Source organism: Mirounga leonina, unplaced genomic scaffold, assembly GCF_011800145.1.
Source record: "Mirounga leonina isolate KUSES-001 unplaced genomic scaffold, KU_Mleo_1.0 Mir_199, whole genome shotgun sequence".
Taxonomy (NCBI): Eukaryota; Metazoa; Chordata; class Mammalia; order Carnivora; family Phocidae; genus Mirounga; species Mirounga leonina.
The window spans coordinates 4,435,516-4,452,944 of record NW_023270498.1 but is presented as its reverse complement, the minus strand read 5'-3'; the positions used below and the strand labels follow the sequence as shown (position 1 = coordinate 4,452,944).

At 48.4% G+C, this 17,429-nt stretch overlaps 1 protein-coding gene and 1 non-coding gene across 2 annotated transcripts in view; one reads left to right on the top strand and one right to left on the bottom strand.

Annotated features, from left to right (window-relative positions):
- The window catches only part of DDC (dopa decarboxylase), a 62,214-nt gene that overhangs the window by 6,584 nt on the left and 38,201 nt on the right, over positions 1-17,429 (top strand). Inside the window, exons 4-5 of the mRNA XM_035026487.1 lie at positions 5,159-5,293; positions 5,976-6,119. Of these exons, the coding sequence (XP_034882378.1) occupies positions 5,159-5,293; positions 5,976-6,119 (279 nt within the window). The remainder of the gene's footprint in view (positions 1-5,158; positions 5,294-5,975; positions 6,120-17,429) is intronic.
- Positions 7,715-7,851, bottom strand: LOC118024611. The gene has a single exon (XR_004683154.1). It is a non-coding gene; the product is annotated as a U4 spliceosomal RNA (small nuclear RNA).

Sequence of the window (17,429 nt, the reverse complement as noted above, 5' to 3'; positions counted from 1 at the left end):
CAAGGAGATGTGGGCTTTGTGCTCTTTCTATTTCCCAGCATGCACGATGGGCTCTGTTGAACCCACCACCCTCCTTGACATCATTTTTCTGGTGTCAAGTATATGACATTGAAATTGGGAAAGCACCGTTGAATTTAAAGGCTCCGGGACTCAGGTAAAGCAACTGTGAATCTGCCCATGGGCCAGTGGAAGTGCTGAGGCCCGGATTGTGTGCCATCACCTGTCTGGTGTGGCCAAAGTCAAGTAGGAAGCAAGCCCCCACTGCCCGGTGCTGGCCTGCTGCTCACCCAGACCAGGGCTTCTGACTTCCGTGTATCCGTTTTCTGTTGCTGTTCCTGCGAATTTTGGTGGCTTAAAACAGCACAAACCTGGGGCGCCTGGGTGGCTCAGTCGTTAAGCCTCTGCCTTCAGCTCAGGTCATGATCTCAGGGTCCTGGGATCGAGCCCCGCGTCGGGCTCCCTGCTCAGCTGGGAGCCTGCTTCTCCCTCTGCCTCTGCCCCTCCCCGCTGCTTGTGCTCTCTCTCTCTTTCTCTGACAAATAAATAAATAAAATCAGAAAAACAAACAAACAGCACAAACCTATCATCTTACAATTCTGTAGCTCAGGCGTCTGACACCCAGGAAGCTCCAGGTGAGCATCTTGCATTGCCTTTTCTAGTTTCTGGAAGCTTCCCACAGTGCTGGGCCATGGCCCCTTCTCCATCTCCAAAGCCCACAGCGTTCCATCTCTCTGACCCCTCTTTCTCAGTCACGTCTCCCTCTGACTACAGATGAGGAAGGTTCTCCACTTTCAGGAGCCCCCTCAAATAATCCAAGATAATCCTGTGTCACGGCTCTTAATCACATCGGCAAGATCCCTGTCTCCACGTAAACACTCACAGCTTTGGGATTAAGACCTGGACATCTTTGGGAGGCCTTATTTGGCCAACTGCACGCACTTTGCGTCAGAGTCACGGAGGGAGTCCTAGACCCGACCCCTCGAGCTTGGACTCGGCAGGTCTTGGCTCAGGAAGGGGCATTCCTGGGCCCAGCTCAGGTCACTCCGAAGAGCCACGTGCTGGGACTGCTGGCTGACTTCTTTGCGGCCAACAGGCCACCGTGGCCAGGCTCGGAGCCCTTCCCTCTGTCCTCTCCTGCCTTCCCGTCTCTGGTTCTCGAAACTTCCATCCTCCGACACTGATTCTGAGCAGGTTTCAGTTTGAGGCCGTGAGCCAGCCTTAAACGTGAACACAGTAAAACAAGGATTTCCTCACAAGGGCAAACTATTTCAGCTCCCTGGACCCAGGGCGAGGCTGTCATGTACCTGCTGGCCTCAGGGAGGGAGGCTGCGCCCCTCCCCTGCTCCTCACCTTGGAAGAGGTTGGCGGCTCTGCAAACTCCAGAACAGCCGACCTGGTTCTCCAGAGGCCACCACGGCGGTCCCTCCTCTAAGGAAGGGCAGAGTCCGGGTACTGACAGAAGAGCAGGCGGCCGCAGCGGGGCAGAAGGAGAGCAGAGTTTCGGGGAGGGGACTTTGGCTTTGAATCCTACTTGACTCAGTTCCAGGTCTGGGGAGAGCTCACACTCCCGGCCACCTGGATGCTGGTGGCAGACTTTACTTTTCCTTTGTAATTCCACACAGTGTGCCCAGATCCACTTTTCTCATCTGTCCCATTCACTCTGAGCGCCCCCCACCCCCTTCCGCCCCCCCGTTGGGTGAGCCCTATTAATCCCGGCCTCAGCTCCTTCTTCCCCGCCCCGGGGAAGTCTTGCTTCTGCTGCACCTGTTACTGTGGGCCGCCCTCCCAAAAGCCCTTTGTGGGTTTTCCAGCACCTTCCATTTTCCACAAGGCGGCCACCTCTCCTGTCATTTCCAGCTTTCTTTGGAGGAAATTGCTCATCGTTGTCTCCACACCCGTTTCCATTTTCCACATTGCCCGTTTATCCCTTCAAGATCCACTTTGGTTCTGCTATTCCTCTTTACAAAAGTGTCGTCCCCTTTTCATTCATGAAAACCAGACCCATGGGACTCCTGGGGGCATCAGTCAGTTAAGTGTCTGCCTTCGGCTCCAGTCATGATCCCTGGGATGGAGCCCCAAAACAGGCTCCCTGCTCAACAGGGAGTCTGCTTCTCCCTCTCCTTTTCCCCCTGCTTGTGCTCTCGCTCTCTCTGACAAAAAAAAAAAAAAAAAAAAAGATAGAGAAAAGCAGAACTTGACAGTAAAAATGGAAAAGATACAGGACCGTTTTGGGGGCAGACTTCTGGTATTATTTCAGTCCTTGCATGTGTGTGTGTGTGTATGTGTGTGTACAAGATTGGGATAATACAATATTTTCTGGATGGTATTTTAGCCACTATTTTGTTGGGAGCTTTTCCCATCCTTTGAGGATATTATTGCATTATTTTCTACGATGCGTCACAGTTTATGTAAATAATACATGACATACATTGTATCAGATTTTCCCCTTTATAAATAACATCTCAGAGGATACCATTTAGGGCAAGTGCAACGATCTTCTAAGGAAATTATCGCCTTCCTGCTGAGGCTCTCTGAATTAAGACCGTATCCACTGTTCATGCTCCACAAAAAGTCAAAAAAAAAAAAAACCCACAAAAATAAAAAGAGTGTTTCTGGGTCATTGGATCTTACGACTAAAACAATTTCGCATTCGGCTCTTTTCAGCCGGTCGAGATGATTCTTCTAATTTGATGCTTCTCAAAAATCTTACAAATACCCCATAATCTCAGGCATGCCCTTTATACCAACAGTGACTTTTTACTGAATGCCCTCTCTGGGCTAGGCTTATTCCTAGTGCTTCATGCGATCCTCTTTCAACCTGCAAATAGTTATGAGGGTTGACTGCATTATCAATGACTTCTCATCGCTGAGGAACCTAGAGCCAAGAAAGGGAGCGTATCGTGCCCAAGAGCGCAAGCTAGCTAGAGGCAAGGCAAGGACAAATTCCACCAGCTCATCTGTGACTCTTGGTTTGGGTTAGAGTATCCAGAGGTTCATCTTGCAATTATCCTTACTTTAAAGACAATCCCATTTTGCAGAGGCACCGGCCGCCCCAGCATCAGTTGGGAATCATCCTGGCATCTCTTGGCCCCTGGGGTCAAATCCTCCTTCGAGCCCAGGTCCCTCCGTGTTGCTGTATGAGCGCATGCAACCGTGTCTGTCTGCAGCAGGAAGCCCACCCTGCCCAGCTGACGAGGCTGATTGTCTGCAATCTGTGAGACCCAGACAGCACCACGGCCTGGTGACTGCCGCGGGGCCAGAGCTGTGGAGGGACGCTGCGCCCCTCCAGGCCATAGTCCCAGCTTCTAGACGTAGGCACGGTGACGGGCAACAGAGTCAAATGGCAAGTCATCCTCTGAGCTGGACAAACCGGGCCGGAAAATGGTCTCTTAATTGGGTCTGAAAGCTCTTGTGGAAGAAAAGCCAGTTGCTCGCCATGTGTGTGGTAACCCTTGAAACACCCAGAGGAGGAAAGGGCGGTTCTGGCCCCTGAGTCACTTGTCACCAGCATTTCCTTCTGCTTCGTAGCCGGCTTGCCATGGCAACCTTTGTCCCTGCTGCAGTAAAGCTAAGATGTCATTACACAGCCTCAGTTCCAGAACAGACCCCCTGCTCCTCTCTCCCGGGCAAAGCTCAGCTCAGCTTTCCACAAAGGGCTGGAAATCTGCCTGAATCTGACTTCAGGGCCGGAGCCTGTGGGCTGCCCAGGAGCCCCTGAGCTCTGGAGACTCCACTGAGGATTTCATTCTTTCGTTGGGCATTGTATGGGTTCAATCACTTTTGGCTGCGTGAAGGACGGGAGCTTTGTCTCAGCACATGGACAGAACGGAGAGGCAAACCCCATAATGAATTAGCACGGCAATTCAAAGCCTTTCCTTAGCAAGTGGTTCAGGGGAGAACAGATCTTTGGGGGTCAAGGCCGCAGGCAGAGGGTGGGAGGTAGGGAGGGGGCTGCAATCCCACATGGGTGTTGGCGACCGAACAAGGCAGATGATCCCAGCACTCAGAAGCTGTGTCTTTCGGGAAGCTTCTCCTGGTTCTCTTCCGATGAGAAGGAATGAGCCAGCGGATCCAGGACACACACACTGTGGGGCACAGGAGGAAGCCCAGGCCACTGGAGTGGGAAGTCCAGTGCCTGCCCTCAGGGAGCTTGGATTCCCTGTGATGGCCCATTTAGCCTTGCCAGCCCTGTTTCTTCACTTTGCTGTATGAGCGCAGGCAACCGTGTCTGTTCACGGCAGGAAGCCCACCCTTCCCAGCGGACAAGGCTGATCGCAACAATCTGTGAGGCCCCAGACAGCCCCGCGCGGTCACCAAGCCCACGTCCAGAACCTTTGTTCTAATACCACTTCTACAGTGATTGCTCAAGACAAGATGGCCTGAAGAAGTGCAAAACCCACCTCACAGGCCAAATTAAGAAGATCGTATCATGTATACTTGAGTCCATGCATTTGAGCTACAAAACTCCCAAGTCAATATATTTATGTTCAAACTTCACCCTCCTCCCTGTAGGATATGTGTTGGCTTAGAAGAATGAGTAAAAGCATCGAAATGGTAAAACAGAAGAGGAAATCAGGATCGTTGAAGGGAAAGGAAGATGAAATGTTAACGGGGGAGGTTGATCTAATGATTTTCTTGTATATTTCTCTGCAAAAACCCTAAAATCTTACAAATCTCTCATACTCGACCAAAATCTACCTTCTTTTATTTTTTTCCTTTCTAATGTTAATACTGTCCTGCTCCTGGGTTTCTTCTAGGATTTACTTAAGATGCAGTGATCGTGAGCGGTGGTGATCATGAGCAGTGGGAAGGGGGGACATGGCCATATATGTGGGGACCCCCCTCCTGCCTGGAAGGCAGCTGGGACTCCCTGCTATCCCTGCCACTTGCTAGCTGCTCACCTGGACCAAGTTAGTCCCTCTCTTGCTGGGCATCCATTTCCCACCTGATGATGACAGAATTAAAAAACACAGTTATTTCGCAAATTACAGGGGCAGGCATAGTGAGGCGGAATCCGCTTCCTATGCACAGGGCAATCAGGTTTGCAGCTTCAGATTCCTCTTTTAAGAAAAATAGGGATGCTAATGCCTCCCAACAGTTTCAACACTGATTCCTTTGCTGCCTCTCGAAGCTTATCGTGACCTTTTCTTCGATCCAGGGAAGTGCCAGCGAGGCCACTCTGGTGGCTTTGCTGGCCGCTCGGACCAAGGTGGTGCGCCGCCTCCAGGCTGCCTCCCCGGGGCTGACGCAGGGCGCCATCATGGAAAAGCTAGTGGCCTACTCATCGGATCAGGTGAGTGCAAAGCCCCACTGAGCCTCTAAGATCTGAATCTTTGTTTTGTATCCAATCCAATCCAAATAAAACCATGCGGCGTTTCAGACATTTCCACAGCCATGCTTGGACATGGGTGTTTGATATTCTGTCAGTGTGCATGTGAGTTCATGCAGGTCCAGGGGGGTAACCGGCCAGGGTCACAGGGGGGAGCGCCTGGGGAGCTTGGAATCCTGCACCTCCTGTCGCCCATTGGGAGCCACAGCGGGATCCAGACCCCAGGACAGAGTCGAAGAGGAGACAGTGATGGTGGGAGCCACAGGGCAGAGAGGGGCACCTTCAGTAAGAGCTGGCCTTCCTGGGAGGCCCCGAGCCACAATGGATCCACCATCCCACAATGGTGCCGTGTCCTTGGCTCCTTTTCTCCAGAAACCATGTGCTGAGCGTGGCCCCCAAGCGGCCCAAGGCCCCATGGTGAGAGGAGCCCCCAGATAAGAACCTGGGTGTCTCACTCTGCTCACTGCTTGCTCACTAATCTGAAAAGCGAGATTCCACAGAATCCGAGACAACACCGGGAATGAGGTGCAGGGGGGACGCAGAGGGCCTGCAGCACGGGGAGCTCTCTGCAGAGCCGGGGGCTCATGGCCACTGCACACGGCACGCACATGCATGCAAGAATCTAACTCCGATGCCTTCCTTCCAGGCGCACTCCTCGGTGGAAAGAGCCGGATTAATCGGAGGAGTGAAAATAAAAGCCATCCCTTCGGATGGCAAGTTTGCCATGCGTGCTTCTGCCCTGCAGGAGGCCCTGGAGAGAGACAAAGCGGAGGGCCTGATTCCTTTCTTCGTAAGTCAACCAGGCATGTTGGGTATGGGCCCCTGGGAGTCTCCGAGCCCTGCCTGGGCCTGCGGCAGGGCCCTGCTTGCCGTGCTGGTCACAGGCTATACGGTCCTTGTGTGGCCATGTGGCCACTCCTTGAGGGAGGCTGGAGCAACACTCCATTTAATTTTCCGTCCGCCTGCCTAATCCCAGAAAGAAGGCAACAGGGCACCTGGCCCGGAGGATCCCGATAAGCCAAGAAGTCTTATTTCTGCTCCTGTTAAAAGTGACACCAGGTGATCATCCCTTGACTGCCCTCTGTGCCAATGTAGATGCTCTGTCATGAGGAATGGATGATGGACAAGTGAACCAAATTAAAAATAAAACCCAGAAGGCCTCACCGCCTAGATCAGTATTCTTAGCAGATACCAAGATGCGTCACTTGCAAGAGATGTGTTGCAAGCAATTATCGGTAAAATATCTAACTAGACAAATAGCACCAGGTTTCTGCCCATCTTGTGCACAAATGGGCATTTTCCAGTGGGGAGGAAATACTTGGTGTTGCAACTAGAGCAGTTAGACATGGGAGTTGTCACACCCCATGAGGCCACTGTGGGATGCAATGTCGTGTGTCATGACAATTAACAGTGATCTTGGCACTGGTCTCATGGTGTTCGACCTGGCTGCACACCAGACATACCTGGGGAGTGTTGAAAATACATTGATGCCCAGGCCCTGCCCCAGTTACTTTTACCAGAATTTCTGGAGAGGGAGCCAGGCCTTAGAAGCTCTTCATAGCCGGGGCGCCTGGGTGGTTCCATGGGTTAAGCGTCCGACTCTTGATTTTGGCTCCAGTCATGATCTCAGGGTCCTAGGATCGAGCCCGGAATTGGGCTCCGCACTGGGTGTGGAGTCTGCTTGAGATTCCCTCTCCCTCTGCCCTGCCCTCCGCCAAATAAAAAAATAAATAAATCTTAAAAAGAAACGGAAGCTTTACATAACAATTTCAAGATGCTCATGTGCCTCCTGAACAGTCCTCGGTGTCTGAGCGTTTCCTAGCTGTTAGAGCAATCTAGGTTTGGTAGACTTTTATGGGCTGCGTGTTACTCATGCCCACTATTTTTTTAATTTAAGGTTTAATCTCCGAGACAAGCTTTTTTTTTCTCCAAAAAAATTGTTCCTATCAATGCAAATGAACTACCCCTCATTGAAAATCTAACTTGTGACTGGGGCAGGCATGGAGGGTATGGTTTGATACAAAATTTGATCCTGATTTATGGAGTTCCCAGGGGGAATCCAGATCATCTATACCAATAATTACACTGTAGAGGGATGAAGAAGATTCAGATGTAGCTCGTGGGAGGAGCTGATGGCCAAGGCAGGTGTCTGCCTGCGATCAAGGCTGGCCCAGAGGTCATCTGAGTCACCCTGTCCTGCTTCATTTCCGTGTGCTGCATGACACCCATATTTATTTGTGTATTTGTTTGCTGCCTCCTTCTTCCCACCGTACTGCAAACTATGTGAAGGGAGGGTCCGTGTAATCAACGCGTTATCCCAGCTCCTGGAACCTGCCCCTGACACTTAGCAGACGCTCAATAAATATTTGTCAAAGATTTGGAAGGGAGATCATTCTTGTTAGAAAGACTACCTTTAAAATTCCCACATACAATTTCAGGATAGTTTGGGAAAAGTTTTCAATTAGCAATAATCACGCCTCGGATAAACCTCATTGGCTACGATACTGCCACTGCGCAAAGCTTTCAGGATAGTTTGAAAGGACTCTATTTAAACGAGGTAAATATTTTTGAAGCTGTACCAGCAATCTTCTAAGACTCATTAGAATATCCCGCCTAAGGAAAAATAAATATATTAAGACCCACTCTTGCAGATTTGAAGAACGAAAGCAATGGAATAGACCACATAAAATGATGAGAAGATTTCATTTCATAAAACCTACAAAACTCATGGGACACCTGGGTGGCTCAGTAGGTTATGTGTCTGCCTTTGGCTCAGGTCATAATCCTAGGGTCCTGGGATCGAGTCCTGAGTTGGTCTCCTTGCTCAGCGGAGAGTCTCCTTCTCCCTCTCCCTCTGCCTGCCACTCCCCCTGCTTGTGCGTGCTTGCTCTCTGACAAATAAATAAAATCTTTAAAAAAAAAAAACAAACCACAAAACTCATAAACAAAATAAAAAGACAAATGTTGGCAGGAAATAGAATGTATATTATAAAGTAAATCTTAGAGGAGGCTCACATCTCAATAAGCAAATAGGCAACATTCCAGTGGGAAAACACAAAATACAAAAACAGCTGGTTCCCCTTTCAAACACAGCAAAGCGAGAACACAAATCAGTTTCCATCTTCTAATAACCAAGGCCGTGCAAATCGGCTCTTGAGAGAGGCATGCGAGCATCCCAGCTGTGGGGGTAGACATACCCATGACTTCTTTTGTGGCCGGCTAGGTTTCTCTTACGTAGTTTAAGGTTTTAGTAGTCAGCCACACTCACATCTGGAATTGTCCAAACTTCCTGCAGAATGACCCATGTATCCTTGAGAGATGCTCCCTTAGTCTTCTGCTTGAACTGACGTCCCTGCAATGACGTCTGGTTTCCACTGGTTAGTCAGTGGTCCCGGGATACATTGTTTCCTTTCCTGTGTACCTTTCTGTTCTCATACTTGTATCTCCTGTAGGCAGTAGGCCCTTGTTGCTGGGTTATTGTTTTTTGTCTTTTCATCTGTTTATAAATCCAACATGACAGTTTTTCTTAATTTTCTCCATTTACCTAAGGAAATTATCGATACATTTAAAAGCATTTCTACAATCTTACTATTTGTTTTCCATCTGGTCTGCCTCTCATATGATGGTTTTTCTAGGCTTTCTTGTCTTAGACTATCAAATGTTTTATGTTATTCCATTTTCTTCACTTTTAGCTTACGAGCTTTATCTTATTTTATTATTATGCCTCCCCTCCCCTTTTGTGCTATTATTGTTATATATTTTAATTCTACGTATATTTAAAATCCCACGAGACATCGTTATTTTATATAGCCGATATTTATTTATATAAATCTCATATTTCTCTTTCTGCTGATCTTTCTTTCCTGCATTTTCTTACTTTCATCTGGGATCATTTTTTTTTTTCTGTCTGAAAAACTGTCTTGAGAATTTTGCACTTTGATACAATTGCCTCCGTTCTTGTTTTTCTGAAAATGTCTTTACTTTGCCTTCACTTTCGAATGATATTTTTGCTGGGTCTGGAGTTCCAGGGTGGACGGTCTTTTCTTTTGGCAGATTAAATACATGAGCCCATTGGACGTCGGTTGTCAGTCTCAGAGTGGCTTTTAGGCATGTAGTGTGGAAACGTGACTTTTTCCCTCTGGCGGCTTGTAGCATTTGCTTTTTGTCTTTGTGTCTAGGCGGTTTTGGTAGGATGCAAACCAATTGTTTCTTTGTGCTGATTCTCCTTGGGTTTCACAGAACTTCCAGAATCTGTGATTTGTCATTTCTTTGGGGAAATCGTCAGTTGGGGAAGTTCTTTTTTTTTTTTTTTTTTAAGATTTATTTATTTATTTGAGAGAGAGAGAGAATGAGTGGAGGGAGGGGCAGAGGGAGAGGGAGAGAGAGAAACTCAAGCAGACTTCCCGCTGAGTGCAGAGCCAGATGAGGGGCTCAGTCTCACGACCCTGAGATCATGACCTGAGCCAAAACCAAGAGTCAGACGCTCAACCAAGCTACCCAGGTGCCCCTATAGCTCTCTTAAAAAAAAAAAAAAAAAAAAATCACTGAATAGTATTCCATTGTCTGGATGTACCTATCAAAGGACATTAAGATGCACCCATTTCTGAGTCAGGGGTTTTCCAGCACCACCAAGCAATTAACTCAGTTCTGATACTATTTACTAGGAGACAGCATTAGACCCCACAGGCGAAGGGCTCAGTCCTACAAGACTGCCCCACTTCAGCTGCCACTTGTAACTCCAGGTTGACGTGTGATCAACAGCTATAGATCAGAAATTCCAGGGAGCCCCATCCTTGGGTTTGATTACTATGTTAGAGCAGCTCACGGAACTCAGATACACATTTGACTTGCTAAATCACTGGTTTGTTATAAAAGGATATAACTCAGAAACAGCCAGATGAAAGAGATGCCTGAGGCAAGGTCTGGGGAAGGGGTATGGAGCTTCCATGCCCTCTCCTGCTGCCATTCTCTCCAAATCTCCACTTGTTCACCAGCCTTGAAGCTCTCCAAACCCCCTTTGGGGTTTTTATGGAGGCTTCACTACACAAGCACAATTGATTGAATCGTTGGTCACTGGTGATTGAACTCAATCATCAGCCCCCTCCCCTCCCTGGAGGTCAGGGGTAGGGCTTAATAGTTCCAATACTCTAATAACAGGATTAGTTCTCTTGGCAGCTAGCCAGCATCCATGGGCAACGGAGCAGCTTTTCAAAAGTCACCTCATTAACATGACAGAAGATACCTTTGTGGCCTTCAGTGCTTAGGAAATTCCAAGGGTTTTAGGAGCTCTGTGTCAGAAATGGGGGCAAAGACCAAATACGTATTTCTCCTTATAAATCACAGTATCGCAGACATCTTGGTTGTTTCTAAGTTTTGGCAATTATTTAAAAAGTGCTATGAACACTCATGTGCAGATTTTTGTGTGGACATAACTTTTCACTTTGTTTGGGTGAATAAACAGGAACACATGTAATTGCTAGATCATATGGCAAGAGAGAGTTTAGTGTTATGAGAAACTTCCAGGTTCTCTTTCAAAGCAGCGGTACCATTTTGCATTTCTAAGAGCTATGAATCACAGAGTTCCTGTTTTCCCACATCTTCACCAGCATTTGGTGTTGTCAGTGTTTTTGATTTTAGCCTTTCAAATGGATGTATGGTGGTATCTAAATGTTGCTTTCATTTGAGATCCCCTAATGATGTATGCTGTTGAAGGCGTTGTCATAGGCTTATGTGACATTTGGATATCTTCTTTGGTGAGCTTCAGACCTTTTGCTCATGTTTTAGTTGGATTGTGTATTCTATTACTGTTGGGTTTGGGGACTTCTTTTTATAATTTTGGATATCAGTCCTTTATCAAGAGTCGCATTTTGCAAATATATTCTCTCAGCGGGTAACTTTTCATTCTCTGAAATGTCTTTCATAGAGCAGGAGTTTTTAATTTTACTCAAGTCCATCTTATCAATTTTGTTCATTCACGGATCATGCCTTTGGTGTTGTAGCTACAAACTCATCCCCGCACCCAAGAGGATATAGATTTTCTCTTGTGTTATCTTTTAGGAGTTTTATGGTTTTACATTTAACATTTAGGTCTGTGATCCACTTTGAGCTAATTGTTGTGAAGGGTGTAAGGTCTGTGTCCAGATTCAGCTTTTTGTTTTTTGTTGTTTTCTTTCGTATGTGAATGTCCAGTTGATCCAACACCATTTGCTAATGGTAGTGATACCGGTAAGAGGGAGAAGGATGTATTATTTATTATTTACTATTATTTATTATCCCTTTTGCCCATTTATGTGCTCCTTCATTAGAATGTAAGACGTCATCTACATTAGAATTTATATTTTAATTAAAGTTAAATGTGTACGCAGCTTCATAATCAATTAGTTCTGTGTGTCTTATAACCGCAATACTGAAAAACAAGGGTCTACTGAAAGATCTGATCATCCTCACCAAGATGTCTCCTTACCAAAGTCAAAGCTCTAACGTCTCTTAGTGTTTTTTTCCCTTCATCTTTTTTTTTTTTAAAGATTTTATTTATTTGAGAGCGAGAATGAGAGACAGCATGAGAGGGAGGAGGGTCAGAGGGAGAAGCAGACTCCCCGCCGAGCAGGGAGCCCGATGCGGGACTCAATCCCGGGACTCCAGGATCATGACCTGAGCCGAAGGCAGTTGCTTAACCAACTGAGCCACCCAGGCGCCCTTTCCCTTCATCTTTGAGATGGAAAACCAAATGTATGTATTAAGTAATACAATGATGTAGAGAGTTTTAGGGATGGGGGGGGAGATCGAATTTCATCTCTTCTTTCCGTATTATTTTACAAAGTGTAAACTTTTGTGGTCTTCCCTCAGGAATCCTTAGAAAATAAATTTTATGGTCTTTAAGTATTTTTATAGAATGTCGTATTGAAAACACATACATATTCATCACATATTCACACTTCTACACAAAGGAAGGACGATCAAAGCATGCGTTCATGATTTGGTGGTGGGATTTCAGAAGGCAGCAAAGCATTTCACGATGGCTCTGTGCCCGCCAGTTAGCGAGAACTTTGAAATGAAGCAGCATTGGCGGGCATTTCAGAGTGGCCAAAGGCTTTGTCGGGACATTTTTTATATGTTATTGGGAGGCATCTACCCTGACTACATTTTATAATCCTTGTTAGTGGGCTCTCATGCAAATGGTGGACAAATTCGTGGGCTTAGCAGTAGGTGCCAGATACCTCCACTTGTTATATTTCCAAACTTATCAGGATGGGCTATGCAACAGTTGCAGGTTCATTCGCTTAGTCATTCATTCACTTGGCAAACATTTATTGAGCACCTGCTGCATGCAGGGCCAGCGGTCCCTCCAGGGTCTTATTGGTTAGATAGAGACACGAAGCGAACAGTCGTGTACAGCAGGTGCAGCGTGATCTATGATACAAGCAACCCAGCAGTTCCCACGACTGGAACGCGGGCATCAGGGAAGAGTTGCTGCAGGATCCACAATCTGGAAAGAGTAAGGGATGCAGGCCGAGGGAGGGGGTAGCGGGGCTGTTTGGGCAAAGCACTCCAGGGGGGAGGAAATAGCAATGAAAATGGATGGTATCCCAGGAACCTGAAGTGCTAAGAGGCTCAGAACTTGCTAGGGCCATGAAGCTGGCAGGTGCACCATGATGGGATCCCAAAGCTTCTGCTGCACGTGCCCTGTTGCACTGCTGTCCATGGAAGGGCAGAGAGAGAGCAAATGGGAAGTCTTAGAAGCTTTGAGAGTGCCCGGAGCGTAAGTGAATGGAGTGATGTCGGAGGTGGAGGTCGTGGTGAGGAGATCATGCAGGGACCAGCATGAGGAAGATGAGCTTCTTCCTGAGGGCAATTTGCAGTCAGTAAGGGAGTTTTAAATGGAAGAGAGACATGATCTGAGTTGTATTTTCAAACACCCCTCTGGCGGCCGAGGGGCACAGAGCCCGGTGGCAAAGCATGCCTCTGGTGGTCTGTCCATTATAATACAGGCCTAAAACTGGGTGACTATCTTCATTGTGCATCAATTCAAAGGTACCCTATAAAAATAACAGGGCGCACTCGAGTGGCTTCACTGGGGCGGGGTGGTGGAGCTGCTGTCCTTCTCACGTCCTGTCTTACTCATCCTTCAACCATGGCAAGTGATCATTAGCAAGTAACCACCCACACGGGCAGCGATCGTGACTTACTGTAGAACATTCCTTATCTGAGAAATGGAGTTCCATCGAAATCTGGCTTGGCCCACAGGAGTGTATTTGGGATGTAAAAGTTATTCATCACATGTGTCGGGGCAGAAAAACGTGATTAATGTTAATAATAACTGGCAGGTGGTTAGTGTGGCCGACAGGTGAGTGGGAGGCAAGACAAGAAGCAGGAAATGAAATATTCTGGCGATTGGTGGAGGATGATGGCAATGGGTATGGAAAGAAGGGACTGGATTTAAGAGGCATTCACTAAGGAACTGGGGGCCAACAAAGCAGCAAGTGAGGGACGAGCGCAGGGGGACTTCCCAAACTCGGATGGTCCGCAGTCCACCCCCAAGCTCGGAGATCCAGAGAGCCCAGAAACGGGAGCAGCATGGCATGGGGGAGATGGTGCTGAGCTCATTTTTGCAGGAGTTGAAGGTTTACACATCTAAATAGAGATGCCCCCCAAGACAGCTGAGTTCACCTGGGAGGGGAGGTCTGAACCAGACACAGGTGTGGGTCCCATCTGAGTTTGGGTGGTCCCGACATCGCTAGGAATACACATGCAGCCCCCTATGGTCTGCTTGGGGGGAAAGAGGCCCCAGGAGAGAGCACCAACAGATAAAGCTGTGTGGAGAGAGAGGAAGGCGATGGGGGGTCGCAGGGGAGTCACACCAGAAAGCTGGGGGCCACACAGCCAGGAGGGACACAACCTGAAGGCCAGACATGCCCCGTGATCTCAGGATCTGGAGAGGCCTTGTGTGTTTTGCCAAGGGGGGGCAATTTGGGACTTCAGTAGGAGTCAATTTCCTGGAGTGGCCAGTGGTGGAATCCGGATTCCCCCGGGCTCCTGTGGGAATGAGGAATGTGGGAATGGACTCATGTGTAGGGGGGAAAGGGAAGCAAGGGCCAGTAGCTATAATGCTGGGTGTGCAGAGATGAGCCCGAAGTGTGTTCACATGCTCAGTAAAAAGGACAGTTGCAAGTATTGATGAGAAGACCACTCACCACCAGGAGGAACAAACCACTTTTTTTATTTTGGAAGATTGGGCACCCAATGGATATGCCGCTATGGGAATGTCGTCCTAAAGACCAAGATTGCAGCAAATGTTTGAGGGCATGTATGACATTCTGATAGAAGCCACGGGCGTGGGCTAATCCCCTGTATCAGAGCACGAGGAAGGCCCCTGGGGACCTGTGAGGGCTCGGTCCCTTTCCTCACGGGATGGTTCCTGGTGGGATGACACGTGTTTCCAGGTCTTCGCACTATTTGGTGAGCACTATGCCCGTGCAGGGGAGAGGGTGTGATTAACACGCTGCAGGGGATCAGCGAAGGCTTTGGCTAAGAGGTAACACTGAGCTGTGTCCCAGAGGAAACACGGGCAGCGCTCATGGGCTCAGCGCCTTTCTGGTTGAAGAACAGAGTGTGACAAAGGTACAGAGATGTGAGAGGTCACAGGAGGTTCGAGGACATGCAATAGGTTTGTTATCTTACACGAGTCCCTCAGCCAGGGGCTTCTCAAGCCCGAGAGGGAGGCCGGGCTCAGACCTAGAAGGGCAGCAGCTTGAACTTGGAAGTACTGCCCACTCGTTCCCCTAAAACTATGTATCTAGTGGTTATAGTTCTGCATAATACCCACATGCATAATTCCAAGATGTGGACCCATAGCCTTTATTATACTCATAAAGGGGTTACAGACATCTCAAAATCCAAGGCCCTCTGCAGAGAGTGAGGGGCCCATTTTGGCAAGTTTGAACCGGGAAAGGTGAATCTTGGCCCCTCCCCGGACTTCCGTGGGGCTTCTGATAGTTCCTCTTTCTTCCCCGTGGTGGCTTGCCACCCCGAGAGCCAACCTGATAAGGTCAGGCCACAGGGAGAGGGAAGTGCCCGCGAGGAGTTCATCAGAGCCGTGGCAAGGAAAGCGGGGGTGGGGAGGCAGCTCTGCTTCCAGAAGGGCAAAGGGGATGTGTGTCTGGGCCGCAGATGCCCTGCAGGCTCTCAGGGACGGGGCGCCGGCACCGTTCCTGCCCTCCCTCCCCCTGCACAAATGTGATTAGGGCCCTGCGGCACAGCCCAAATCAGGTTAGCGTCAATGAGCTGAGCCGGGGTAATCAAACCCCGGAGTAGAGCAGGTGCTGGGCTTGAAAGAGGCTTCTGAGAATTAGAACAAGCTGACTGCCGCCGTCTAGAACACAGCATGCAGGGCCAGTCGGGCATGTCCTCCCTGCCAGCCAGAGCGGCCACTGGCCTGGCCCAGGGTCCTGGGTTCTTTCCTCAACTAGCAAGACAAGAGTTCATCACACCGGGGTTCACATGATGGTCTGCTCCCCGCCCCTGTCCCCGTGCGTCCTTGACCCACCTGCAGGGTCTCACTCAAGTCAACTGCAAAGTCCAGATCATAAGAATATCCAGCTCTTCGGGCTGTTGTGGCAGCCGAACAGAGTCTGCAAAGCCCCGGGCCTGGGGAATGGTCCGTGCTCAGAACACATCACCTGCTCTGCTCTCCACTGAGCCTGCGCCCAGGACGACGAGGCAGGATTTTAGTTTTTACAGAAATGCTCCGTGCTCAATATGAAAACATTGAGAATGGAGGTTTATATGATGAGATCCAAAAATCTCATCTTAAGAGATGAGCCGTATTAATATTTGGTGAACATCACCCTAGATACTCTCCTGTGCACACAGTCCTAGGTAGAAAATAATTTCAACAAGAGGATATTTAATATATGTGTCATCTTTAAAACACATTATTGCCTTTATTTCAATTAGAATTGGAGGAAAATCAGAGGAAATTGAAGGAATTGCTGAATAATACATAGGTCATTCCTAAGAGATTCTTAAAATTGAGAAAATAAACTATAAGCCAATATTAAGATGGTTGAGGCATTCTGTAGTTTTTTTTATATCCTTTTTTGCTATTCTTTTAATGACTTAGGAAAAGCTTTCTAAGAGTCTCAGGCTCTACCTACCAAGCCAAGTGCCTTAGATGAAGCATGTTACTTACTATTCAGTTATAAATCAGGAAGAAATTGCAAGTACCAAAGAAAAATCGCATACTCGCTTGGAGTCCTACTAAGTGAGTCATCTTGTCAGAATGAACCAATGCGGAGCGTGTGTGAGGCTGGCGAGGGGGAGGCATGCACAGCGGGATGGGGGGGCAGGGGGCTAAGAGCATCGAGGATGCTGAGGTATGGAGCATCTAGACCCGGTGGGACCTAGTAGGCTGGGCATTTGTGCCGTAAGTGGGAAAACAGAAGCCCGGCTAGCTGCTAACCTCCAACCCAGGGGTTTATGCCCCAAGTGCTATGTGACTTTCATGTGGTTGTATTCATCATGGGTTTGTGTTTCTGTATCTCTGTTTTCTGTATGTTTGACATCTTGGCAACCTCGCTGACCCTGGAGGGACCGCTCCTCCCAGGAGCAGCTGATTCGAGAGTCGGTAAAGGATTATCTTTCCCCAAAGCAGCCAATCCAGAGCCTACACCCCAAACCACCTCCTCTATGGGGCTCCTGCACTCCAGGCCAATAGCCCCTGCCCTCATCACCTCACAGCCAGGGACACTAGGGACAGCCCCCTCTGCCCCAAAGCCCATTGAAATTATTCAAACCAGCCAACCCTCAGCCTGCTCGCCCTGCGGTACCTGCTGTTTCCCGTGGAAACCACCCTAAAGGCTCTGGCCTTTGCTGGCTGCCTCCCTCGGCCTCCTGACTGGTCCCGGTGCTTCCCCGTGTGGCCCCCCCATGGCATAGCATGCCCCCTCCTCTTGGGAACAGCCAGGAAGACAAGCTGTCTTTCCAATGGCAGTAAGCTCCCAATCTGGTGTCTTCGCTGTACCTGAATAATAGTAAAAAAAATAGTAAAAAAAAAAAGAAAAATAGTAAAAATAATAATAAAAAAAGTACTTGAATAAAAAGA